Genomic DNA, 26,808 nt, shown 5'->3' on the forward strand with positions numbered 1-26,808 from the left:
GGCAGAGCTTGATGGGGCCCTCAGCTCTCACACAGAGGGAAGTCTTGGGTCTGACTACACAACAGAAGAGACCCACCTCTGGGTCTTGCACATATGGATAGACTCTGTTGGCTGTTAATAATAATGTACACAGACTGGAGATAGTGGAGTTCCTTTTTAAAGAGCTTCAAGTAGATTTCTAGTGATAGTGCCTTTGTTCCTATAATTAAAATGACTGTTCCTAATGTCACAGGTCCCTTGAGCTGTCAAGATAGTGCAGTTCATTATAAATGTTGAGGAGATCAAAGCTGTCAGCAGTTTTCTTTTTTTTATTCTACTTTGAGACACATGACAGTGTTATTTAGATTGTGACTTATTTTGTTATATATTTTATTTATTTATTTTTGCTTAGAAGTGTGAGCGCCTACTTTTATTTCTTTACTGCCATGAAATGAGTCTGGCTTTTCAAGACCCAGTTCCTCTCACTGTAAGTATTAATGTCATTTTGTGCCTTTTATTAAAAGTGCGGTGATTTTTTTTTCTGAAACTTGAACCTAGTTTCTATGTACTTTTCAATAATTTTCTATCCAATCCAAATCTTAAAGCTTACTACATGTTAAAGCTTACTAACATGTACTAAATGCTTTGATCTAAAATATAATTTAACAAATTAGCCCAAAACTTCTACTCATTTCTCACATTTTCACTTTTTCATCTCATGTATTTTGTCTATTTTCTGAGATGATTTCTGTCAATTGTTTCACTCACAAGAGGTTTAGGAGTGTATCCTAAGTTGTTGGAAAACTTTCCATTGGAGATAAAGACCCTTAAATTCTCGTACTTATTTTGATTTAGATCCAGACTTTCAAGTAATAAGTAGACTTTAGCAAAAGAGAAGCAGTGTTGTGTGTTTCTTAGCCATTGATTTATGGTTTATTCTGAAAGTTTAATGTGACTTGAGTAATCTTAGAGGGCCTGAAAGAGTGTACTGCTCAATGTTTCTCTGAATTCCTTTGAAATTTAATAGATTTATTCTTCAATTTGATACATTTTTAAAACTGCAACATTAGAAAAGAAAACTTGCTAAATACATTCAGCTGATAAACAACTACTTTTTTGAGAATAGGTTTTGAGAATTTGAAATGAGAAAGAGAAAAAAAATATTTTTAGGAGGAAATACATAAAAATTGCAAGGCCAATAAGTAAAAGAAAAGAGCTTTATCCATATAAAAATTTAACCTAGAACTTGACACTTACTATCATTTGCAATTACATTTGGTGTTACTAACAACAGCAGCAACACCAGAATAGCTCCTTGTGAATATATAGTCCTTCATTTAGTCGTGGCATAACACCAAGAGGTTGGTAGCATTACTGTTATTAAACTATGAAGATACTAAGTTTCATTAAAGTTAATTAACTTACCCAAGAGCAAATCAGATTGAAAGGCCTTTCTGCTGTGACATTGCAACAGCATGCTTATTATTTATAATGGAGAATAGGGAACAAACTGAGGTACAGACCAGAGGTTGGAGGGTCAAGGGGTGAGAGGATTCACTTGAGACAAAGTGGGGAGCCGAACAGGCAGATGTATTGAAACACACTGCTAAGGGAACAGTGGACGGATCAGGAGAGGTCTGCTGCACCATGTGGGTCAGCTCCCTGGCCAGGAATTGAACTCGTGCTACAGTGGCTATGACTAACTTCATTATGCTACATTTTAACCCATTGTGCCACCAGGGAGGCCCTGACAATAGGGAAAGTTTAAGAGGGAAAAATTAAAAGTTTTTCATTAAAAGCAGTTGGTGAAGGGCCCTCCCTGGTGGCCCAGTGGGTTAAAGCACAACACTAAGACACTAAAGCCACTTTAGCATGAGTTTGATCCTCTCCCTGGAGGTGACCCACATGGCGGGGCAGACACCGTCTGTCTCACCCACTGCTCCCCTCAGCAGTGTACTTTGTCGATCTGCCTGTTCTGCTCCTCACTCTGTTTCTAGTGAATTATCTCACTGCCCCTGCACCTCTGGCCTGTACCCCAGCCCTTATATGCATAAATAAATCTTTCTTAAAAAAATAATGTTGATGAAAAATCTTTGAAAAAGGTTGACATATAACATTTACCAATGTGTGGAAGGCATAGTCACTCATAAATGTTTCTGAGTAGGGTTTCTTTGTCAGCGACAGAATAGCATAGATCTAAGTAATGAGAGCAACCTGAATTTTATATTACTAATGGTAGAATTTAGTTACTTGTATTAATAACATGTTTATTTTGAAAGGTGCCTGACTATTACAAAATAATTAAAAATCCAATGGACTTATCAACTATTAAGAAAAGACTACAAGAGGATTATTCCATGTACACAAAGCCTGAAGATTTTGTAGCTGATTTTAGATTGATCTTTCAAAACTGTGCTGAATTCAATGAGGTGAGAAGAAAATAAAAAATAATGATGCGAAATTACTAGTAAAACAAGCACCTTAATAAGTGAGATGAAGAAAGAGATCTGTGTTAACATATATTTCAAAAATACTGAGTCTGTCACAAAATGAAAGAGGTAATTTACAAGGTTTATATGGTGAGTGGAAGTAGAAATTACAGCTGATATCTTGAAAAGAATTTAGAAAAGACTTTTATGTAACCTAGAAGCATTTTCTGTCATTGCTACCTTTATTTCTTGAATTATGGCACTTCCAGAGTTTAGTCTTTCTGATACTGATCTTGAAATTTTAAGAATGTGGTCTAAATTCAGAAATTTTTTTCATCTGTCAGTTAGTTATCCAAATATCTGCCAAGTTGATGGCGTTTTGTGGGTGGCTTAGTCTTGTATGGTTCCTGCTTCTGGAGTTCACATCTCATTTAATTTGCTCTAATAAGACCTGCCTCATGAGTCTGATTCAGCAGCTTTGGTCTCTGCTATTCTAACCCACCCTCACCCCTGTGACCCAAGGACATGACAGCCTGTTAGTTCACTTTGGCTCACCTCTGGGCTTTGTGGCCCACACATCATGTGACCCCCATCAGTGACTGTGCATGACATAAGCACTTCCCCCAGAACCAAAATTGATGATCAAAAATGTTGGTGTTTATTTTTTTTGATTCATATTTTTATTTTTATCCAACAGCCTGATTCAGAAGTAGCCAATGCTGGCATAAAACTTGAAGGTTATTTTGAAGAACTTCTAAAGAACCTTTATCCAGAAAAAAGGTTTCCTAAAGTAGAATTTAGGAATGAATCAGAAGATAATAAATTTAGTGATGACTCAGATGATGACTTTGTACAGCCCCGGAAGAAACGCCTCAAAAGCATAGAGGAACGCCAGTTGCTTAAGTAAGCAGCACTATCGGCATATGCTGGTTTTTAGATTTTTGTTTTTGTTTTAATTTCAAAGAACATTTTGTCAATAATTTAACATTACAAAGAAGAATTTGTGATCACTCTGATCTATAAGTTTTTGATGTTTACTCAACTTTGATCTCCTTAATAATTCGTTTCTTTTAACCTAATTAAGAAAAAAAGAAAAAGGAAGGAGGAAGAATGGAAGAGTCATCAAAAACAAAATAAAATGACACTGTTAATCCTCCCATTCCTTGGATTTAAAAACCACAGTCTGGGTGATAGCTACTATAGAAGGAAGTAGACTTTGTATGAAATTTTAATGTGGTTTGGATGTGTGCATTAATCAGTTTTTAGAAAATACTACTCCCCATTCAGTATGGCCAACCGTGAGTTATGCGCTGCACTGAAGGGCAGTACTGACTCCATGGACATGAGTGGTAAGAGGAGTCTAGTCCAGGATGCTGGCTGAGACAACAAAAGGTAGACTAGATGCTATTGAGAAGGCACCTAACAGTGCATCATGTAAGATGGCGGCTGTATTAAAGAAAAAGCAGGAAAATGAACATTTCATTTTTGGTTTTGGTTTTTTCTTGTCTGTAGAGGTGTTTGGTGTAGCAGATTTTCAAGGATGTTTTTCATACATTTCTATATTTTTTCCCACTGAGGAAATAAGTGTACACGTTTGGTTTTGCTGTGTGTCTCTGTGTGGGTTGTTTTCTTAACAGTGCAGATGGTCCTTTTATAACGAAACATTGTTTGCAGTATGGCTTTTGATGGAATTACACAAAATATGAAATATAGCAATGTATACCATATTTTATGTGAGAATTCTTCAGCATAAACCTTACTGAACATTAAATACCAGTTTCCCTAAAGGGGATGAGTTTTCTGTCTTTATAATTTGAAGCGAAAATGTGTTGTGAGGTTTGGGATCAGGCATTGGAGGGAACTATAGTGACGATTTAATTTTTCTGAAGCATGGAGTTCCCTGTTTTAGGAGTCACAACTCCAGATAGTCTTTGATCAGACCTTTGATCAGATTAGAATTTCATTTTCATTCTCCTGAGGGCAAGCATATCATTAATTGGTCAGACCTTGCTAGTTTAACTGGCATTCATTTATCCCTCTTACTCATTTAACTGTCAAGAGAACTAGATTCAGGTAGAAGAAAATTGTGCCATTTGCCAAACTTAACATTAGACCAAAAACTTGCACATGTGTTTTATTAGATTACCAGTGTAAAACCCTTTACTTATACAACAGTAATTGACTAAGGACAGTTTTCTTTCTAGGCTGTTAGAATTAAAATGTAGCTGACTTGAGAGGATGCTACTCTCTAGGTTGCATCAGTTCCTGTGAGTTAAACATAGAGGGCTGGCTTTACCCACATGGCATTGCTTCTTAAAATGGACCATTTTAAAAATACTCTTGTGACTAATTCGTTGAGTTTTTGGATATTGCTAGAGAGTAAATGTGAAAGAACAGCTTAATTGCACTAGCACCCCACTTTCTGTGTAGACAGATCTTCATATTCAACTGTATTAATAGTTAAAAAGTCAGTCACTTTTCCACATTTGCATTACAGGGTTATATTGTCATTAAGAATAGACTGAACAAATTTGTTAACAGTTATTTGGCTCTATCACAGCAGCTGTGGAGTTTTGGCTAATAATTAGCTTATTGTGGTATTAATAAGTATTTTAGAATTTTGTTCTTCTATACTTGTGTCATGAGTTAAAACAGCCATTTTTGAGGGTCACAAAGGGCAGTAGCACTTAAGAAAGTTAAAAATAGGATTTTCTAAATTTATGTGAACCAGTTTCTTCTAATGTACCCAGAACTTTATAGTCAGTGCTATACTAATCTCTTAAAACAATATTTCTGTTTCACCCTTACCATCTTTTACTAAATGAAGGGCAATTAAGAACCATCTTTTTTAATCCTCCATAATTGAAATTATATTAAAAGTTTTTCTCAAGCAGCCTTTGTGGTCAATATAAATAAAAGTTCTGCGACCTTTTCAGGAATCATCTGTGTGCCCAGGTGAGCCCCAGCTAAGTAGCTCTTTATTTCTAACAGTAAGCTGTGAAATGAACTTCACCAAGCCCCATGCTCACTCGGCATTCTCCCAAAAGGTGAGTGCAGTTCAAGCAACCTTGAACTAACCTGCAAACACTCCAGTGTTCACATCTGATCAAAACCTCCAGCAGATTTTCCTCTTGATTTGGGACCAAGAGCCCACCAGACTTTGCACAGTACCGTGAGACTTTCAGTGCAGAATGTGCTCACATCTTTGGTCAGAGACTATGAATGAGCTGATTGTGGGAGTTAGGATTACTCAGTTCCAGCTCATTCTAAAGCTTTCTTCAATAAGGAAACCCAAGTACATATCCAGTGATTTATAAGGTTATGGGAGAAGTGTGAATGTACTGAAATAACGCCATATTAAATGCTGAATGTATTTGTACGAAAGCCTCTGGCAGTAGTCATTTTGTCATTTGAATTAACAACCCCCCCTCCTTTTTTTTTTTTTGAATGGAGGGGTCGAAAAGTGAAAGAGCTAAACAGAAAATGTCTTATTCCCATGATGGTTTTATTTTGTTTTCCCCACACTGTAACAATCAGGCCCCACATTTTACTGCCCTGAGTACTATAGGTATAATGTAATTCAAGTTCACCCCAATGTATTTAGCTGATTGCTCATTTATGAATGTACATTTAAATTTTCTGTGCTGTTAACAGTGCTTTAAACTTCTAAATATGGGTTGAATGGACATGAGACAAACTAGACAGTGAGAGATGGAACTCCTCTGATTAAGGCTTGATGCATAAATTTGTGTGAATACAAAGAGTAATTTCCTGTGTGTAAGCAAAAGTTGAAGTGGAAGATCTACTCTTTCTCTTGATCTGTATTTGTTAAGCGAGAAATCACATGGTCCAATTGGCCATTAGAATTATAGACAGGATCATGAGTTCATTCATCTAATTTCTGATTGAAATAGAAGCTGTCCTTTTATATGACCATATAGATATTTTAAAGGTATTTTATAACATTGTGTAATTAGTAATTGCTGTCTTTTCAAATATGTATTGCCCCTCACCTTGGTTATGAATTTACTAGGTCATGATTCACGTTCTGGTGGCTCATGTTCCTGAGAATAATGCTACTCAGATTGCAGACTGTTGGAGACCAGCTCCAACTATTGAGGTGTCTGGAGGCAAGACAGGCAGGACCCTAAGGTGGGAAGGCATAGGCGAGCGGAGATTCCTAAAAAAGGGGGAGCAAGGAAGACATGGGAGTCGGAGTTGGGTGCAAGTCTTCCTGCTCATCTTTTTGCAGGTCTTTATACTGTGTAGCAAGATTTAGTTACAACAATGCATCAGGTAAGTGAATAAGAAATCGGCATAAAAGTTTTAAAGGAAGAGGAAAACAATGCATCCTCTTCCTGCTACTTTATGGCACACTATACACTATACTATACAGCTTTGTGATAGCTTTCATGTATACGGATGTTTAACTATGACTTTAAAGGATCAGGGTCTGGGAAAGGATGAGCTGTTAGCAAAGGATTTAGGAGACCTAGGGAAAGAATAAATTGTGTTAGCAGAGTCCTCAGTGATAGCCTAAAGAGAAGCTAATGGCTAACTTAAGGTTAGCAGAGAGTAGCTAGTGTTTGTCTTAGGAAGAGGTTAAATAAGACTAGCAAAGAGTAGTTAGTGATTGTTTTAGGAAAAGAGTAAATTAAGAAGTCACATAGTTATGCATTAAGCAAAACCTGTGTTGATAATGTTAGGAAATTGTCCATGGATGCTTATGCTCTGAGAGTTATCTAAGAATGGCTTTTTGTCAAAAGACCAAAGAAGCTTTCCAGGAGTCTTGATGCTTTGGGATCTTATCTCTCCAGGAGCTTGCCTTTTGTCTTCAGTCAAAGGAATTTCCTCCCCAGGAGCAGCTCAGCTTGTACTTTGCCCAGGCCAGGTAGCCAATTTAGAGCTAAGGCAAGCCAGTTACAAACTGATGTTGTTACAATATCTTTTGATATTGTGATTATACAAAAAAGGGAGGTCATAACATAAGTTAGCAGTGGCAATTCTGAGTTTTCAGAGCTTTTCCCGAGCTATCCAGAATCTGTCAGACAATAGCCGTTGCATAGCTTGTGTCAGCAGACTTCTTTCTTCATAAGGCCTTATATGTTGTGAAGGGCACCTGAATCAGTAGTCTTTGGGGTATGTGTGTGTGTGTGAGTTGCGCGTGTGTGTAAATGTGGGGGGGTGCCAACTGATGCTTTTTTTCATGGATTTTTATTGTGAATCTGTTTACACAGGAATTTGTTAATGGAAAAAGGACAGTATGTCACTCAGTACAAATCTCCCTTCATTATCATTCTGTATTCTCCTATAAAATTGACACATAACCAGGGCTAGCAACTAGTCCATAAGTAGGAAAACTTTTTTGTGGTTATAAATTCCTTTTACTTTGTAAGCCTTAAAAGATGAACAAAAAAATTGTTTTGGCAGATAGCCAGAGGACAATTAATATTTTGAATTGTTAATTCCTTCCCTTAAACAACGTAACCCCCTGAAAATAGAAGAACTAAAGGTGACGTGAAGATTTCTCCCTGTCTGAAACACGTTGGTGGATGGAGGAAGAAGGAAAAGACTGGGAACTTATGCAAATTACTCAGTTTCCCTGTGTATTTCACTTAACCATGTTTGGAAAGTAGCTTCTCAGGAATGACAACTATTTTTTAAATGTCAGCTTTGGACATCTACTAGAGTTTACTCAGATGGGGATGGGCACAGCTCTCTACTGTATTTTTCCCTTCTATATATAAAGCGGTAAGTTACAGTATAACCTCTATCCATCCTGTTGCAGAAAGCAAAACAAATTCCTCTTATTAAGTAAAACAAGGTTGTCCTTTTTGTCTTTTGGTGGAATGTGAAGCAACCCAAAGAAGCTGTTACAGGTAAGAGATTTAAAATGTATTTGATTTCTGCTTCTAGTACTGGTGAGAGTTTATTAAGGATTTCTCTAGCGTATGTTCAATTAAAATCATGTTAATATAATTTCAAATAGCTTTTTGGTGGCATCATTAGGATTTTCTATATTATCTACAGATGGTGATTCAATAATTCTTTTTGAAGAAATTGTTTCCTTTGTATCATGTGTATAATAAAAGGGCTATGGATTTCGTGTGTTGATTTTGACCTGCTGTTTTGCTGCATACATCTATTTCTAATTTCCCATCGGGAAATAGTTTATTTTGCTGTTTGAATTCCATGCTTGTGATCTGTTTGTTCAAATCATCCATTTCTTTCTGAGTTAGTTTTGGTCAACTACTGACTTAGAAATTTATCCAGTCAAGTTACTGTATTTAGTGGCATATAGTTGCTCGTAGTAATCTCCTACAATCCTTTGTATTTCTGTATTTTCAGTAATTTCTCCTTTTCTCATTGTTTTCTCCTTTTCGTTCATCTTCTCAAACAACTCTTTCACTCTTGTCTTTGTGTATGTTTAGTCTTATTAATTTACTTATACTTTTATTTCCTTTATTTCTGCTAACTTTGGATCTTGTTTCTTCTTCAAATTACTCTAATTGTAGTGAGTTCTTTGCAGATTTATCTTCCCTGCTAAGCCTGCTTTGCTGCATTACATCCCATACATTCTAATAACTTGTATCCTCATTTTTGTTGTTCTTATGGTAGCCTTTGATCTGTTTTTATATCCTCTGATAACTATTAAGCAGCATACTGTTTGATTTCTATGTAGCCATAGTTTCGATTTCTAGCTTTATGGCATTACTTTGAGAGTACTTAGCATAATTTCAATCTTCCAGCATTTGAAGTCATTTGACAATTGACTTCTGTCCCAACATAATGGTCTTTATTTAAAATGTTCCCCGTGAAAAATGTATGGAAGTGGTTTTTTGGTGTATACAGTGTTTTCTAGCTATATGTTAAACCTATTAGGTCTAGTTCCTCATTTATTCTGTCCTGGTCTGTCCATAGTTGCAAGTGGGGTGCTAAAATCCTCTAATATTACCATGGTTACAAGTTTTTCTCTCCAATTCTGTGATTGTATATATCTTGGTGTTTCAGCACTTGATACGTGCATGTTTGTGTATTAATTCTTGTTCTGTTGGGCCCTTAATTGTCCATCTCTTATTACCTTTTTAAATTGAAAGTCTTATCTACGTATAAGCTGTTCCTGATTTTTTGTTGGTTTTGTCATTTGCTTACATAACTATAGGTATCTTGTGTACAGACATTCTACACCTTTGACTGGTGAATTGAGATCTTTTACTTTATTTTGAGAGATCAGTGCGGATTACCATTTTGGTGTTTTGTTCACATTTCCTTTTTCAGTTTTGTGTTCTCTAGCACCAGGTTTTTAATCTCATTCTCTTCATTTCTTGCATTTTTCTGCCATTGAGGCCTTCAGATGTAATATTTTGTTGAGTTATATTTTTTTATTTATGCATATAGGAACTGGAGTACAGGCCAGAGGTATTGGGGTAAGAGGATTCACCAGAAACAGAGTGGGGAACAGAACGCTTTTACTGAAAGACTGTGGAGGGGAGCAGCAGGGAAACAGAGGTCTGCTGTGCCATGTGGGTCAGCTCCCTGGACAGGGATCAAACTCTGTGCTTTAATGATGTACCTCCAAGGAGGGCCCCAGTTATATTTTTTGGATCTATTACTTCTAATTGTAAGTACTTCAGAGTTCAGCCATATTCCACAGTTCTACTGGATTAAGACTTGAGTTTTTTGGCACGTTCTTCCGTCTCATGGTGTTTTGTGTTTCGGGCGTATAATAGAGATAGACTGACTGCTGCCTTTGTATTTGATGTGATCAGAGAAACAGTATTGATGAAGGCTCATAGGTAGAGAGTAACTGGGGCAAAATGACACTCAAGGATCCCCTCCAGTAAACATAGAGCACACAGGGAAGCTTGAATGCCTTAAGTATCAGGTCATTGGGGAAGGGGGGTATCCAGTGAGCCCCTCTTCTGGGCCAGCACCTTGGTCTAAATTGTCTCCTGTGGTCACTTGTCAGCTTCCACCTCCAGGTGTGGGGGGCTTGTGAAGTCTTAAGAAGGAACAGGTGTGAGCACTATATGCAGAGTTGGGCACATGCTGTATTTGATGGGGCAGAAGCTGTGCTGCTTTCAACAGAGAACCTTACCCTGTTGCTATAGGCCATTAAAACGTGATTAATAACGGTGCTTATCTGGAATGTGGGAGGGAATGTGGAGGATTTGAAGATCTGTGCCTCTGACTGCACGTGTGAGTTTCCCTCCTTGGTTGTTAAGGCTCTAGCTTTTCGCCAGAAGTTATCACCCTGTACCCTTTGGTTTTAAAATTTTCAGTAACAGTTTGTGGTGGGTTCTTTAGCCCTACTAGTGTAGGCTAATAATACACTGTGGACATTTTCTATTCCCAAGTATCCTGGAAACTGAAGTGGAAGACAGGAAGCGTTTACAAGTAAGGAACAAGAGAGTCAGCTTGGCATTTGGAGATTGACTAGATGCATGTTTCTCTCATTTGGAGTTCTCTGGTGTCACAATCAGCAGAAGAGTCTTCAGTTGTGTGAGGTATGCTCTCCTTTCCAAGCAAAAGTAAAACCACAACTGACAGACTTTAAAATACCTGTGATTAAATATTTAATGAGAGTCCATTATAATGGATAGCAACTAGAATTATGAGTAGTTATATACCAGAACATGACATTTTCTGGAAAACTTAAATTCTAAGCCTTTTGATGAATATTTGGAAAGTGTCAAAAAGGCCCATTTCAACCAAAGTGACTTCAAATACAGAAAGTTCTATAGTTGCTTTAAAAAGCACATAAAAAACCTAATCAAAGAATGTTCCCTTAGACTACCAATCCCTTAAGTAGAAAATCCAATCCTGCACGTGTATACTTTTCCTAGTTGAACAACTTGCCGTTTTGTTTTAGCATTGTTTATGTTCAAGTCAATTTATACTGACAACGTTGTGAACCATGTTATACTGGCTTTCTGTAGATTGAAAGTCTTAATACAAAAGCATTGTAGGATTTGGTACTTTTCTTGCTAATGAGTACAGTGCAGAAATGTAAAGGCAGGGTACCTGCTACTGTATCTCTCTTTAAAGACTAATGTGATCCTCAGGCAGCTGGGGGGTAATAAAACAAAGTTTTCATCTGCTTGACTACAAAGATAATTCTTATACTGTGGTCAAAAATTGAAATCTGTTTAAGGAGCTTCAACTTGATAGTGCAGGAATAGGTTCGAATTATTGTTACATATTTAACCAACATTGTATGGTGTCCAACATCAGTACTTAGGAAATACGATCTGACATACCTGTTAACAGAATCTGAACACCTATTTTATTGCACTTCTGAGGCCACTGGGTCTCCATGGGAACATTTTAGTAGGAAGGTTTAAATATTTTGGTCCCTTTAAGTGATTGTATCTGTAATACAATTCAGGATCCAATTTAAACAGTTCTTTTCTAAGGAAACAGGGTAAAGACTGAAGTGCACCCCATCAGGAAAGAAGTATCTTCAGCCAGGGGTTGCATTTTGATGTAGCTGGGACAGCAGGCTCGGTTATAATCTTTAATTGATTTGATTCAAGTCAAAAAGATTGGGAGACAAACTGGAAATTAAAATCTTGGAACATCGTAAGCAGGTCTGAGGAAAATTTAGGACCCATGAGGACAAAATAAAGACCTACTGGTGTGGCCGGAATCTTCAGTTGAGCTCTTCATGGCCCCAAAGCCATTCCAAGGTTTCACCTTGAGACTTTGACTGCCTTACCTGTTGGGTAAGTTCTTCTCATTGTGAGGTTCTAGAATGGCCGGGGTTTCTGCAGGGGGTGGCCTGTTAGCAAATGTTTCCATTGCTGCAGATCATAGCTAAGGTCTTTTCCTGTGAATTTCTTTGAAACTGGCAAGAGATTAGCTGTAATTAAGATTTGATTATAAAGCTGTTGACAGGTAACTTTTACCATTTTTTCAAAATACAGTATTTTAGAATGACCAATAACGTTGAACCAAACATTAGACTAATGGTTCTGCCATCCACTGCTTAAAAGACAAAAACATCTTAATGTAAAGAACTTTCTATGGCATGCTAATTCTGTTAAAGGAGAGAGAAAGTGTAATAGTGTCCCAAAATTTCTATCCCCTGGAGGCAAATGTCTAGCCAAACAGGCTGGGGCCACAGAAGCCCAAAAGCTTGTCCCCAAGACTAAGGCGCCTTCTGGTGGGGAGCCAAAAGAAAGGGGTAGAAGAGGAAGGAAAGGAGCAAAGTGCAAGTCGAGATAAAGGCTGCCATTGTCCACCTCCCCACGGGTCTCTCACCACTGTGTTTCAAATGTTTCCAAGACTGACGAGCAAGCATGACTTCAAGTTCCCTCTAGTCTTTTTTAGCTCTTGATGCTCAGCTCCACCCCACAGATGAAGCAGGGAACAAGGAACCTCCCCTTTGTAGTTTACTGTTAAAATCTGCCAATGCGTCCCATGGAATTGCAGTAACCCATTAAATTGGCCTGATCTAATATCTTTTAGAGAACTTTATGGAGTGTCTTGGGAGGACTCCCAAGTTCAAACATACATATTTTTTAATCAGATTATCGTGGAATTTTGATTTCCAGGGAAGTTTGTCACAGATTTAAATTATATCTTATAAAACAATAACTATTCACAGTGACAGTGATTTAGAGAGCACAGTAATCTGACTGGGTTCAGTGATGCTAACAGGACTAGATTTCTTCCTTGCTACTCAAACCCAAGAGTAGAGCACCAGGACATCAAGCTACCTAAAATTTCTTTGCTCTTCTTACATCATATTTAAAAAAAAACCTATTTCACCTTCACATCAAATCTTTGTTAGGCTCAGTCAAAATATGTCCATTTTACAGTTATTCCCATTACCTTTAATTTCATACATTCCTTATAACTCATAACAATCTTAATTTGTTTCTTTCCATAAGATTTGGTAAATTATAGACAAATTTAAGATGGAGTCCCTGGTCCAATCAGTATACTTGATATGGTCATTTTGTATGAAGTAATTGTTTTAATCCATTAACCTGATTCTATATCTATCCCATATTAATTCAGAGTACCGTCTTAAACAAAATATTCTGTGATCAATTACAGCAAAGATGTCTTGGACTTTTTAGGTGGCAAGTGTTTTGCTTTCTTGTAACTCACCTATTTTGCAGCTTTGGGCTTCAGTATGCTCTTTAGCAATCTGTTACTCCTTCCATGAAAAACTCTTTGCCCTGGCAGATTCCCTCATGATTCTTCATAACTGCTTTAGTTGTGCCATTGGTTAAAAGGATCCAAGTTTTTTGTCCTCATTACTCCCAGCAATTTCTGGAGCTTTGAGTCCCATAATGGCTGCCACCCATTGGGAACTACCATTACTACTCTCTGGGAACAACTGTTTTAAGACAAAGTTGGTTTGGATAATAGAGCTGCACACTGCACACAAGGGGACAGAGCTCTAATGAGGAAGACTTACCCATGGAGAGGAGCAGTGAACTCAAAGGGTTTAGCAATGCCTCGCCTGTGAATCTTGTCCTGCAGGTTGTTAGAAGTGAGCTTCAGATCATCCTAGGCTGTATTAAACACTTCATGAAATGGGCAATCTCTTTTACTAAGGGTCCAGAGACTGCAAAATGGGGCTCAAGGTGATAGGATTAAGGAGGCTTGATTTCATTAGTCAAGCAAAGTGTTGACTGGAACATGAAAGTTACTGTGCCACCTTGGACAGGAGTGAGTCCAGTTGACCCTAGAAATTTATTTCAGCAAAACTGGCCTAGTTTCAACCCATGGTCTGCTTTCATGCCACCTGAGAGCTGAAAATGTTTTTAAAGGAATATAGAAAGGAAAATGCAAGGATATTGAGTTTCACATAATGAGTTGACACCCTACTGAGACAGGGTGCAAGAGAACTCACTGTGGCTGAGAATTCTTTTTCCACTGTAAAGCTGGGTGGGAGGAGTCAGTAGACAGCCTTGGGGTCCCCATTTCAGGCATCTATAATATACCTAAACTGGTAAAAGAGTGCACTCTACTTTTATGTCACGTAAAATAGAATGAAAACAACAGTGTCTGAAAAATAGTTAACAAGAAGCCAGGAAGACTTAGTATAAGAGTCACAATTTAAGTGAAAATGAACTTGATTATTAGGCTTAGGGTGATACCTGCTAAGTTCTGTGAAATTTTAATCCAACTTTTCTACTAACCTCATGGGAAACCATCAAGTCCTTGTGTTTTATCTAAGATTTATTACTGACACAAAGGCTAACAGATTCAAGATCAAGGCAGGAAAGCCATTTCCCACAGACCTTTTCAATCTTAATAGGTAAAGAACTTAAACTACCTGCTGTCTCACAGGGAAGACGATATACAGTTAACCCACCTTATTCATGTCTTACATAATCAGTTTCTTAAAATACCAGTAGTATACAGAAATAAAACCAGGTTTTTAAAAATGTCCCATAGTTCTGTGGTCGATACAGGTTTTCCAGGTCTTCATTTAATTTGCTAAAATAAGAAAAGATTTAATAGGTCAGTAATTTAAAAGCAAGTCTGCTCCAGTAATAAACTTTGTTGTTAAAATTCTCCATATTCAGCTAACTGGCACTAAAGACCAATAAAAGGTTTTTTTAATAAACATGTATGAAATTCACAGTTTGGCATTTACCTTTGTATATCTGAGAATGCACTGGTGATCTCATGTAATACCGCTTTCAGAAAAATTCCTATTATAAATACCTATCAAGATTTTTTTAAAAGTTCGTTTTGCTGGCTCGTTCATGTAAGTAATTTAGTAGTGGAGTTACTTTTGACCTATGAATAATCAGGATTCTTTTTTGGAAGGAAATTGAGACAGGACTTTTAAATATTCCTCCAGAGACCCTTGGGTCATTCCTCAGGGCAGGTGTCAGCACTGCGAGGGGACGAGGGGACACGCCTTCGAAGGGTTGCGGAATCACATGCCTTGGGCTGCATTACTCTGCATGCTGCAGGTGATACTGAAAAGCCTGTAAGCAGGAATTCCACCAGAAGAGGGAATGAAGTCGGGGTGACGAGCTAGAAGCCCCTACAGCACATCCGAGGGTGACCCAGGCTTCCTTCTGTTCAGTGTCGCAAGCTAGTTTAAATGCCAGACTCTGGTGTGTTCTTTTTATAAGTTACTAGACTTATAACCTTTGCCTTGATTTCTTCATTTGTGTGAAGGGTATAATCATATATGAGTCACTTGGATGCTGGCTTTGAGCATTCAATAAGTAGGTCACCTTTCCAAGTAAGGAACTTGGAAACAAAGCCCTAAATTTAATCTGTGATTACATTGTATATTACCTCAATGATAAACAAGCTACAGCGGCAAAAATTGAGACTGGTGTAAGCATTTTGTGTTTTCCATTCACCTGGCAGTGCTTTCCTTATATCTGCTCACAGAAACACACCTGTGCGAATTCCGCCTTAGAAGCGACCCTGCCTCCTCGCAGGCAGCATCTGTGCTCCCTTCCCGGCCTGCACCCGCCCACTCACTCCAGCTGGGAGCATGCTTCTAAGGCAGGAAACATTAGAAGCTTATTACCTACCTGGGAGCCTCCAAAGAGAAAGGGCCTCTCCCGCAGTACCCCTTTTTATAATCTCATTACCTCCAGCTCTGCACCCGTGAGTCTAGATAGGGGCCTCCTCCACACTCATTCGCCGCCTCAGCCTATACCCAGAGGGAGCAGAGGTTTGGAGTGACTGGTTACTTAACCCCAGTACTACTCTAAAGTTGCAGGCAGGAAAACTGGATGTCCACTCACGTTTGGGTTTCATACGCGTGGGTGCCGTGTTTGAAGGCAATTCTGACAATACCTACCTGCAGGGCCCGTCCTTTGGTCTCGATGGGGAGAGTAAATGCAGAAATGGCGCAGACAACACAGACTGATGCAAAGAGACACAGGGCCCCCAGGAAGGATGCGCTCATCAGAACCTGCAGGGCACAGGGGTGGCTGATTCACTGTGCCCGTCACTTCTACACTGGCCTTCACATCACAGGGGAAATAGGGATTTCTCGTGAACAATACCGAGTGAAGGGTTTTGCAGTCATTCTGTAAGTTGTGTGTTCCCAACACCTTTGTTTGCTTGGGCCAAGCTGTTGCAGCATTTTCAGTCCCTCTATGAGGGACTGGCCAGCAAAGACCTCTCCAGAACAAACCAGACTCTGAGGTGACGTCTACCTATTTCCCACCCCTCCCCCACACATTGCCTGAAGTCTTCCCTCTGACAAATGTTCATTTCCCTCCAGCTCTCATGGGATGAGCCAGGAAAACAATTTTTTGAAGGAGATGTAATCTGAGTGAAAGATGTGTCGTGTCTCTGTTCATAATGCTTAGTGTGTGACAATCAAAACTGCCAGACTTGTTTTTCCACAATAAGAATTTCCACCTTTGTAAGTGGGGAGTTCCCTCCAGATCTACTTTGGCCTGGGTCTTCCCCCCCCTGAAACAAGATAGTTGACATGCCATCCCACACATCAGCCTCCCCAGGACAGTAACCCACATTTGCTCTGTGTCAAGCACTTGGTGGCCATCAGCAACCTCCAGGGATGGTTAACAAAGGTGAGACTGTAACAGCCAAGACTAGAGTCACACAATATTGCGCTTTGCAAAGACCCATGAACTCTGGTGGGTCCAACCTCCGCACCAGGAGTTGGTGTAAAGGCTGAGACAACCTTTCCAATGGCACTGACGGTGCCCCGACACAGTCTACAGCCGTTCCCACCACTGAGGCCCATGGAGCCCAAGAGCCATTCAGACCAGAACTAATTACACTAGTCCTGGCTCTAGCTTTGCTATTCTGAAGTTATCTAACAAGTAATGGGTACTTTTCCCTGGTTTTATCTACAAAGGTCAGAATTAGTTACATTTCTCCCGAAACAGGAGTGTGTCATCATACGCAGAAGCCTGGGAAACCAAGTTCAGAAAGTGGAAGCCAGAAGAGCCCTGGTAGGCAAACCCCGTGGTGATGCACCCTGCCCGGCGGGTACTGATGGGCCACTTTTGTCACGGCCACCAGAATTCTGGCTATCGGCATGTGTCCTAAACCATCCCTTACATCCTTTGCCACATAACTTTAGTCCTGGGTGGTGTGGCACCCTGATGGCTCGGTGTAGGTCACGTCCCTGTGCTAGTTTCACAGAGCAGCCCCTCCCTGCCGCCCCTGGGACATGGTCTGCTGTGGAGCAGAACTCTGACAACCCAAGAAGTGTTGTTAGGTAGTCGTCCAGCAAGTTCCTTCTGCAAAGTCAATTTCTGCTGTTTGCAAAAAAGAACCTTGAGTAGTACCTGATTTTTGTAATCATGGGAAGGGGCACCACCCCAGATTCACTATGAAAAAGAACCATAGAAATCAGCCCTGCCTGGCACATTACATAATATGTTATCTATCAGCAAGACAATTCTGAAAGTTTACATGCCAGGAGGAGGAGCCTCAAAATATATTCAGTAAAATCTGAAAGGAAGGCCACACACTCTTGGCACCTTGATGTACCTCTGAAGTTACATGACTATTGAACTACCGACACTTGCTCCCGTACCTGTGTTCATCTGTGAAAGCAGGAAAATAGAAACATCGGTGTGATGGCTGTGAACTACAGCCCATTCAGTCCTGACAGCAGAAATATATGCACTGGAAAGTGAGGTTGATCTATAAAGGCAGCTGCGATATATACAACATATACCAGAGGAAGGGGAAACAGTTGAGACATAAGTACCCCCCACACACACACACACACACAACTATTGAGAGGACCACAGTCATAGGGCATAGGACACGCCCAACAAGCTCTCTTTGACACCGAGGGCACGCCACCCGACACGTTGAGTGCACCAAGGTTTTGACCTCAAAAGATGGACTCAGAATGGGACTTGTGACTAAAATGGTATCCGGTGAAACTGCGGGTAACAAAATCAAGTATTTCTACAATGCATAGGTTCCAACAAGTCTTAAAAATACACTGGATAGAATGAAAATACATTTAATTGGGGGGTACAGCAAACAAAAAATCTTAGGAGTAAGGAAAATATACGGAACTACTGAGGACATGAGAAGTGAAGGACTATGTTCTTGTAATACTAACTTTTTCTAGCATTCTCAAAATCCCAGCAGGATTTTTTAAAATCAATTTAGGGAGTAAGAGTGATTTTAAAGTTAATGTAAGAAAAATTAGGAAACTTCAGGAAACGTGGGTCTGGGGCAGAAGGGAGGGCCTTCACAGGGTGAAGTCAGCATACATACTGGTGCCAGCTGGGGTGGAGGTTAGCGAGAGCCACAAAGGAGCTGTGTGGAGATTTATTTGTTAGGGGCTGGCAAATCATTTGAAAGGAGGCACACAAATGGATGTTTAATGACCGGGTAACAACCAGTGAGACGTTGATTTGTTGCTTTTTAAAGCTAAATCGTTACCTCAGGCCTTATGGATAAATAGTGAATAATCAGAATTTAACGTTTCACCAAACATGGAAAATTTGTGTTTTCAATGAGATTAAAGCCATTAAGCTTGACACTAATTTCTTATGTGAAGATAACTGATAAATAGAGCACATAGAAACTGAAAATTTGATAAGCCCAATTTTGACAATAAAGTAAAAAGGCAGACCACAAAAACCAAACATCTACAGCATAATAATAAATGACCAATGGCTTGTAGAGTAATTGTAAGTCACATAATTAAGCAATTCACAAGAGAAATACAAGCGAATGAGATGCTGAACCATACCATAAGCAGTGCACAAACTAAGACTGTCTACACTCTGCCACACCAAAGGCCTTTAAAAAGTTACTATCTCTTGGTTTCACTCAGCAGGAGTGTAACGGACCAAGTGAGAAAATAATAATGAGCTATATACCATAGACATTTTATGGAGCTGGAGTGCGGAATGGGATCAGAAACAGTGCAGGGAGGGAAATGCACTGGACTATGGTGATTGCACACGGGTGATGGGAAGCCCACGGGGATTACAACTGAGATGGGAAAAGGCACAGAATGATGTAAAAGTAAATATTTTTAAAAATTGGTAAGTCAAACCCAAAAGAAAAAAAAGTTACTATCCCTTTTGGTGATGGAACAAAAACGAGGTTGCTTGTTTAATATTGGGCTAGTAATAACACTGCATCAGTGGGTCTATGAAATTTTTTTTTAACTAGAGACAACTTCACAAGGTCCATCATAGTTAAATCTGTTTACCCATTGACCTAAAAATTACCCCAAAGTTTTGCTATTCCTTCATATACTCTAGTGTCACTCCCACATCTCTGCCCTATTTTAGGGGCCCTCCCTCGCCACCCCTTAACTGTCTCCTTAATGTTTTCAGAGCATTTATCATGTGACTTCAGTAAAACGTCCCTGGTACTGGTACAGTAATGGTGATGTGAACTGCTGATACTGTCCAGTACCCAAAAGTATACTGTGCGTGTCCATGTCTCCTTGCTCGCAAAAGCAGGAAAGCCATGCTCGCCAACAGGAAGAAGGCTGTCTGACACAGCACATCCATACAAGGCAAATACGGGCTGAAAGGAATAAGGTTGACCTGCACCCACTGATGAGTACCAAGTAAAGGCAGCTGCAGTGTGGAGACACAACAGGTGAATGTGGGCAGCTGAGTAATAGGTGTAGGTGCTCTGCTCGTGCAGAAGGGAGTCTCCATGTGAGGGCTGCTGCAGCCTCTGAGCTTAGCTCCCCCTCCTGTGCTCCAGCTTCTGGACAAGCTGATAAAGCCTTGGTAGCTTCTTTGTTTGGCAATAGCAGGAGGTTCAGGGGTTCACACAAACCCCTTGTCATAGTGCAAAACCCTCACCCAACCATGGTAAAAACAACCCAGTCATTCTTTGCTCTTTGAGGCCACTTTGGATCTGCTTGAGACCTGTCCTGTTGTGCTCTCAGCTGAACTACAGAAATGCAATCTTTCATACGCTCTTGGTGTATGTGTCAATCTTGACATCCAATCAGAATTTGGGGGTGGGGGCAGGGACCATGTGTCTGTACAGGGAACTATAGCAGAAAATGTGTGTATAAAGATGCACATATTCATGGAGATGTGAATATGTACATATATGCATAAACCTATGTACAATGCAAGTAGGAATGTAACATGTACGTGCTTATGTCGAAGTAGTGCTGGTATGTACACACAGATGCACCCCAGGAGACAAAAATAGTCAGAAAAGCATCTGGAAAAATACACATTAAAAGGTCCATTGATTATCTCTGGTGATAGTACTGGGGCAGGGGTTCCCTTTTTATAAAATTTTATATTCAGGAAAAAATGTCAGCAACTGTAAAATTAGTTAATGAAAATGTTAAGTACTGAACTGCACTTTTGAGTTAATTTTTCTAAGTAATGGGAAAGTTTAAAAAGTAATGCCAAAGAATACAAATGAAAGCTTAAATGAATAAATCAGAAAACAGAAGCAGCTGGGTTCAAGGAATTGATCCAAGAACTGTTATTTTAGAAAATATAAAAGTAGCTGTGAACTAGAGTGAAAAACACAGGTAGGAAGCTGAATGCAGAGAAGCACTAATGCAAAGGGAAAGAACCACAGGAAACAGTTTCTTCTTAATAAACTTGAGTGTCAAATATTTTGTAATAATGCTTCTTCACATTTACTCACAGAAAGTATAAAATGAAGAGAAACAAAGAAATACACACTCAAAGGGTTCACTTTCATAAATCAGTTCTTTCAGAACTCCAAAAGCATCCAGGGGAAGAAAAGGTTCAGTGGATTAAGAGGAGGATGTGGTACATACACCCTGGAACATAGTGCTTATCAGACATGAGAAACTCATGTCATTGGCTGCAGCATGATGGCACAGGCATGATAAGCAAAATACCAAATGATGTCACTTAGGCGTGGACTATAGAAAACCCATAGAAAGGATCAGACAAAGACACTTGAATACCATCTCTTAAAAGCCAACCAGAGATCTAAGGTGTTGGGAGGGGTGAGAGTTACAGGAGAAGGGAGCATACAGGGCTGCAGCTGAGGATTGCAGATGGCTTGGTGGAAGGAATGCTAGGGTGACCACACCAGGGGAGAAATCCCCCACTGGCAAAAAGTAGAACATAAACAATGGTAGGTTGCTTTAAAAAAAAAAAAAAAAAAAAAGGGGGGGGGGGGGGGGGGTTGCTTCCTTTTTTTTTTTTTTTTTTTTTTTTAATGAAATCAGGATGGCAAAAACCCTAAGAAAAACTTCGATAAAACATACATACAAGTGCCTCCCTGGTGGCACAATGGGCTAATGCACAGCAACACGAAGCTGGCTACAGCCACTACTGCATGAGCTCAGTGCCCGGCCAGGGAGAGGCATGGCATGGAGAGACTTCTTGTCCCTGACCCTGTCCTGCCCACTTCTGCCCTCAGCAGTGTGTTTCAGTGGATCTGCCTGGATCCTCCCATCCCCACACCTCTGGCCTGTACCCCAGTTCTTGTGTACACAAATAAATTTTAAAAGTAGATATTGAAACATCTCTAAGGTATTTATGGTGCCCACTATTTGCCAGCCACTCCAGAAGGGGCTAAGAATATAAAAACTAGCAAAATATGCATCTATCTTTGTCCTCATGGAGCTTAGGGTCTGTTGAAAGAGGTAGATATTAAGTAGCTGCACAAACATTCTATGGACAATCTGATAACTGATCTAGGAATCCTGCAAAGAATCCTCTGAGCGCTTAGCAGGAAGGCCAGGCTTAGCTAAGGGAAGACTTCCTTAAGGAATGAGTCATAGCTGCCTGGAGTGGAGAGGGGGTGGGAGTGGAGCCAGGGTTTCCAATCGATGGGAATAGCAAGCAAGAAAGGCCCAGGAAGAAGGAACTGGTGATTTTAACGACCTCCAAGACCCAGATTGTTTATAGTATTACAAACAGTGGATAAAAATAGATGACGAGGGCATCATCACCTAGGGTGCCCTGTAAGTCACGTTGAGAAGTTCAGTCTTCGTCATTGAGGAAGGACTGTTAGAGGACTATAAGCACCATGGACATCTGCATGAATGCAATGAGGACAACGAGTTGGAGAATTGAAGCATCAGGAAAGAGTAGTTGGGACACCACTGAAAAGTGGCTGTCTGAAGCAGAGTGGTTCTGGTGGGGAAAAAATGATGAGTGATTCAGTCTTGACTAGACTGTAGACTCCACATGGCATGAAGACTGACTGGTGGTGAGAAAGGGCAATAGAGACAGACCATTGCTGGGCTGGACAATGGTGCCATTCGTTGTGGAAACTGGAAGAGCAGTGGGCTTCAGGAAAACCCAAAACTTATTTTGGACATGCAGAATTGAAGAGGATTGAGACGTTGGGTAGTAATGTTGAGGAGGTGGTTTAATGAGTTCCATGAAGACAGAGCGCCAAGGAAAGGCCCAGTCCAGAAATATGAATTGGGGAGTCATATGTACGTAATTGGCAATTAAAATCATAGAAAATGGGTGAGATCACTTAAGTGGCTAGTGAAACACAGGAGATGAGTGTGTGAAATTGAGCAATAAGAATGCCCAACAGGAACGAACAGTAGAGGAAGATGGAACCCAGAGAGGAGAAACAGGGAGATGGAGGCCTTAGGGTATGATGTAATGGCCAGGTGGGCAGGCAGTTTACCTGCCCTGATCTCAGGGGAAAGGTCAAGTGAGATGGGAGTCAGAGATGCGGGAGACACCAGAGACCATATCAAGGTTCATTTTAGTGTGGAGTAAGGATGACTAAAGCCAGGTCTGAGGGGCTGCAGCCAAGGGACTGAAGTTTACAGTTACAAGCTGTGGAATCTTAAGTGCTTTAAAATGCTGACTAGAACTGACCAGAAGTATTCAGCATGCTGAGGCAGATTGAAACAGCAGGACAGATACAATCAAACCTGAAAAAAAATCCCATGACTCGGGATCAAAAACAGTGGAGGGAGGGAAGTATACTGGACTGTGGTGATGGCACACGGGTGATTTGGTGATGGGAAGCCCACGGGGATTACGACTGAGATGGAAAAAGGCACAAAGTGATGTAAAAAGAAGCTATATTTTTTAAATAAAATTTTAAAATCCCATGATTCAAATAAAAGACCACCTAGAATGAGATCAGTGAACAACTGTTAGAAAATCAATACACCAAGCAGTCAATAGCCTTTCTAAATACCAATAACTCATTAGAACGTAGGACTAGAAGGTACAGTGAAAGCAAATAAATCTATTCACAATAAGGAAAAGCCATAAAATGCCTAAGGCTAAAATGAAGAAGACATGCAGGATCTATATGAAAACAAAATCCCAGCAAGGAACGCAGAAGGGACAATGGCAAGTGCAGAACTAACGTCCACGAAGGGAAAAAGTCATTCTTTCCCTACACTAACTGATAGCTAATGGATTCATTAAAACTTTAATAGGATTTGAGCTGGAAAGGGAGGCACAAGGTAGCTAAATGATTGTAAAGCCCATTTAAGAAGAGTCTACAAGGTGGGGTTTGAAGATCCAGTTTGAAAATGGACTGTAAGTCTCATTAAACTAATGATAAGAGCATGGCAGAGACAAAACCCAAACCTGATTTCATAGCTTTCTGTCACAAGCACAGAAACAATCAATGGACTGAAAAAAATAATGAGGCTAGAAACAGACCAACTAATTGTTGGGGTATAAGCAAATAGACATTTCTAAAGTGGGAGCAAAGAAGGGTCATTCAATAAATTGTGTTGGGCCAACCAGGCTGACATTTAGATAATCATAAAGCAATTACCGCATTAGACTTCAGATTTCAATACTCTGCAGATGCAATTTACCTTGTGAAAACTGGGTTGTATACTTGGGATTTGGACACTTTCGTGTTTTTTTTTTAAAGATTTATTTATTTATTCATACAGAACTGGGGTACAGGCCAGAGATGTAGAGGGTGAGAGGATTCACCAGAGACAGAGCGAGGAGCAGAACAGGCAGACAGACGAAGTACACTGCTGAGGGGAGCAGCGGACGGGTCAGGAGAGATCTGCCGCGCCATGTGGTCACCTCCGGGGCAGGCGGGGATCGAACTCATGCGGAAGTGGCCTCAGTTTCCTAGTGCTGCGCTTTAACCCGCTGCGCCACCAGGGAGGGCCCTCGTGTTTTCTTTAAAGATTTATTTTTATTAATCTATGTATACACGATCTGGAATGTCGGCAGGAGGTGTGCATATTGGGGGCTAGTGGGTGAGAGGATACACCAGAGACGGTGGGGAACAAAACAGGCAGATCTACTGAAACACTGCTGAGGGGAGCAGCGGGGAGACAGGAGGGGTCTGCTGTGCCACATGGGTCACCTCCCTGGCCGGGGATTGAACTCAGGCTGCAGTGGCTGCAGACAGCTTGATAGCACTGAGACTATAGTCCCTGTAGGCCTGTTTGTTACACTTTAACAAGAAGTTTACACACTTTCTCACCCCAAACCGAAAAGTTCACAGAATAAAGAAAAACAGGAGAAAATAAGCCATAACATTTTATACACACACACTATATGTACATACACACACACATCTATACATATGTGTGTGTATTCAGTATAAACAGACACACCACGGACTATCACAAAGCAATGTCTTAGAAACCAAACTGAGGAATGGCCAGAGAGAACCTGAATGGCAAATAAACCAAATACTCAATATAAATGTCAAAAGAACGTTTCATTTCACTCCTAGTCAAAGAAGTACTAATTACAATTAAAAAAAAAAAAGCAGTATCATGTGTTGTCAGAGAGACTGACAACGTTGGAAAAGATTCAACCATTGGTAAATGGGTGAAGCAGATCTCAGACTTCCTCCCAAAGGAAGTTTTAGTACACTATCAAAATGAAAAATGAGCAGATTTTCAGCTATCAAACTACTTTCTAGAGATTAATCCTAAACAAATAATCACACAGAAGTCTTGCATTTAACACTGTACTGAGCAGGCTATCACGTGCATCTAAAGATTCTGGAACCAGAACTGTAAAGGAGCCTGAACTCTCATGGACACACCAAAGTTGCAGCCACGTAAGGAACAATCTTCCTCTGAAAGAAACTGAAAACTAGCTGAGTGACTCCCACACATTGGCAAATGTGAAAAACCCCATGTGAGGACCCTCCCTAGTGATGCAACAGATTAAAGCACAGCACTATGAAGGTTAACTGCATGCACTAGTTCAATCCCCAGCCAGAAGTTGACCCGCACCACACAGCAGATCTCTTGTCTCCATGAAGATCCATCAACAGTGGATTTCAGTCAGTTGGCCTGTTCTGCTCCCCACTCTCTCTGATGAATCCTCTCAAACCACCCCCCCCCCCACACACACACACACATGCACCTTTGGCCTGTACCAGTTCTGTATGCATAAATCTTTTTTTTAAAAAGTAAAGAAAAACCCCATGTGAAAACAGCCAAGAGAGGCCAAAACACAGTGTTGCCATAAACCACCCCTGACCTGAGGACCCACAACTGAGAGGGAGCTCACAAATCTGAGCTGCTCCCTGAGAAACAAGACTTGAACCCCACTTTTGGCACCTGGGCTTTTAAGATCTGAACTTGAAAGATGCGTACAACTGAAAGCTCTAACCTGGACAACAGCAGGACTCCCACCGTGAGCCCTACCAAGAAAAGAAACGTTCTGAAGGGCTCAGCAAGATACACCAGATACACACAAGATATACCTGACCCAGAACCAGGCAGCCACTGAAACATGCCCAGCCTTCCTGTCAGAGCAGCTGATTGCCTTAACCTTGAAATGTAAGAACTTTGATCTGGGGGTCAGGGCTTACTAAAACCCTCCCCAAGTCTGAGGAATGTCCCGTTACCCCTCTCGCCCCATGGCTTGCTCCAGGTCACCAGTCACTTCAGAAAGGAGCTTGTACACATTCCTGGGTCACTGGTTACCACCTAAGCGATGCTCCTTGGCTGCCTGATTCTGGTGACCCTTGACGCTAATAGCCCCAGGTATCAGGGGTGTCTGGGTATGACAGTGTTGAAGCAAAGAGAAAATGTTTCTTACTCATCTAAACACAGACACACAGTGTGTAGGGACCGCAGACTGAACGGTGCCCCCAAGCTTTATGTGAAAGGACAGTTAGTGGCTGCAGCTAGCTTCACAGTGCTGCAATTTAACCAGCTGCACCACCAGGGAGGGCCTGGTGGATTTTCTGTAATCAGCGTGAATCTAGGTTCTGAGAGAACGCCTCCCCTTTGCGACACTAATAGGTCTTGGCACATCTCTAACAACCAGGGGCCATGGAAAATGCAGAAACCGAAGAATGTGTTCCAAATGAAAAGAACAAGATAAACCCTAGAAAAAGACTAAAAGTGATTTATCCAATAAAGAGTTTGAAATTATTGTCATTAAAATATTCACTGATAGGCACAAAAATATACGGAGAACTGATGAAACTCAACAAAAATAAACAACCCCATCAAAAAATGGGCAGTAGAGCTAAAAAGACACTTCTCCAAAGA

General features: G+C 40.3%; 2 protein-coding genes across 4 annotated transcripts in view; one reads left to right on the plus strand and one right to left on the minus strand.

Annotated features, from left to right (window-relative positions):
* The window catches only part of TRIM24 (tripartite motif containing 24), a 52,067-nt gene extending 46,312 nt beyond the window's left edge, over positions 1-5,755 (plus strand). For 2 of the 3 annotated variants that reach the window (XM_004677079.2, XM_012721065.1), the window contains exons 16-18: positions 392-466; positions 2,259-2,408; positions 3,106-5,755. In XM_004677079.2, the coding sequence (XP_004677136.1) occupies positions 392-466; positions 2,259-2,408; positions 3,106-3,315 (435 nt within the window). In that variant the 3' untranslated portion in view covers positions 3,316-5,755. The remainder of the gene's footprint in view (positions 1-391; positions 467-2,258; positions 2,409-3,105) is intronic. The other variant, XM_012721064.1, reaches the window with a different exon arrangement.
* Positions 5,756-14,593: 8,838 nt separating this feature from the next.
* SVOPL (SVOP-like) overlaps positions 14,594-26,808 on the minus strand; it is a 43,303-nt gene continuing 31,088 nt past the window's right edge. The window contains exons 14-15 of the mRNA XM_012720796.1: positions 16,204-16,317; positions 14,594-14,867 (exon numbers count right to left, since the gene is read on the minus strand). Coding sequence (XP_012576250.1) covers positions 14,856-14,867; positions 16,204-16,317 — 126 coding nt within the window. The 3' untranslated portion in view covers positions 14,594-14,855. The remainder of the gene's footprint in view (positions 14,868-16,203; positions 16,318-26,808) is intronic.

This window comes from Condylura cristata, unplaced genomic scaffold, assembly GCF_000260355.1.
Source record: "Condylura cristata isolate star-nosed mole 26May11 unplaced genomic scaffold, ConCri1.0 scaffold00005, whole genome shotgun sequence".
Classification (NCBI taxonomy): Eukaryota; Metazoa; Chordata; class Mammalia; order Eulipotyphla; family Talpidae; genus Condylura; species Condylura cristata.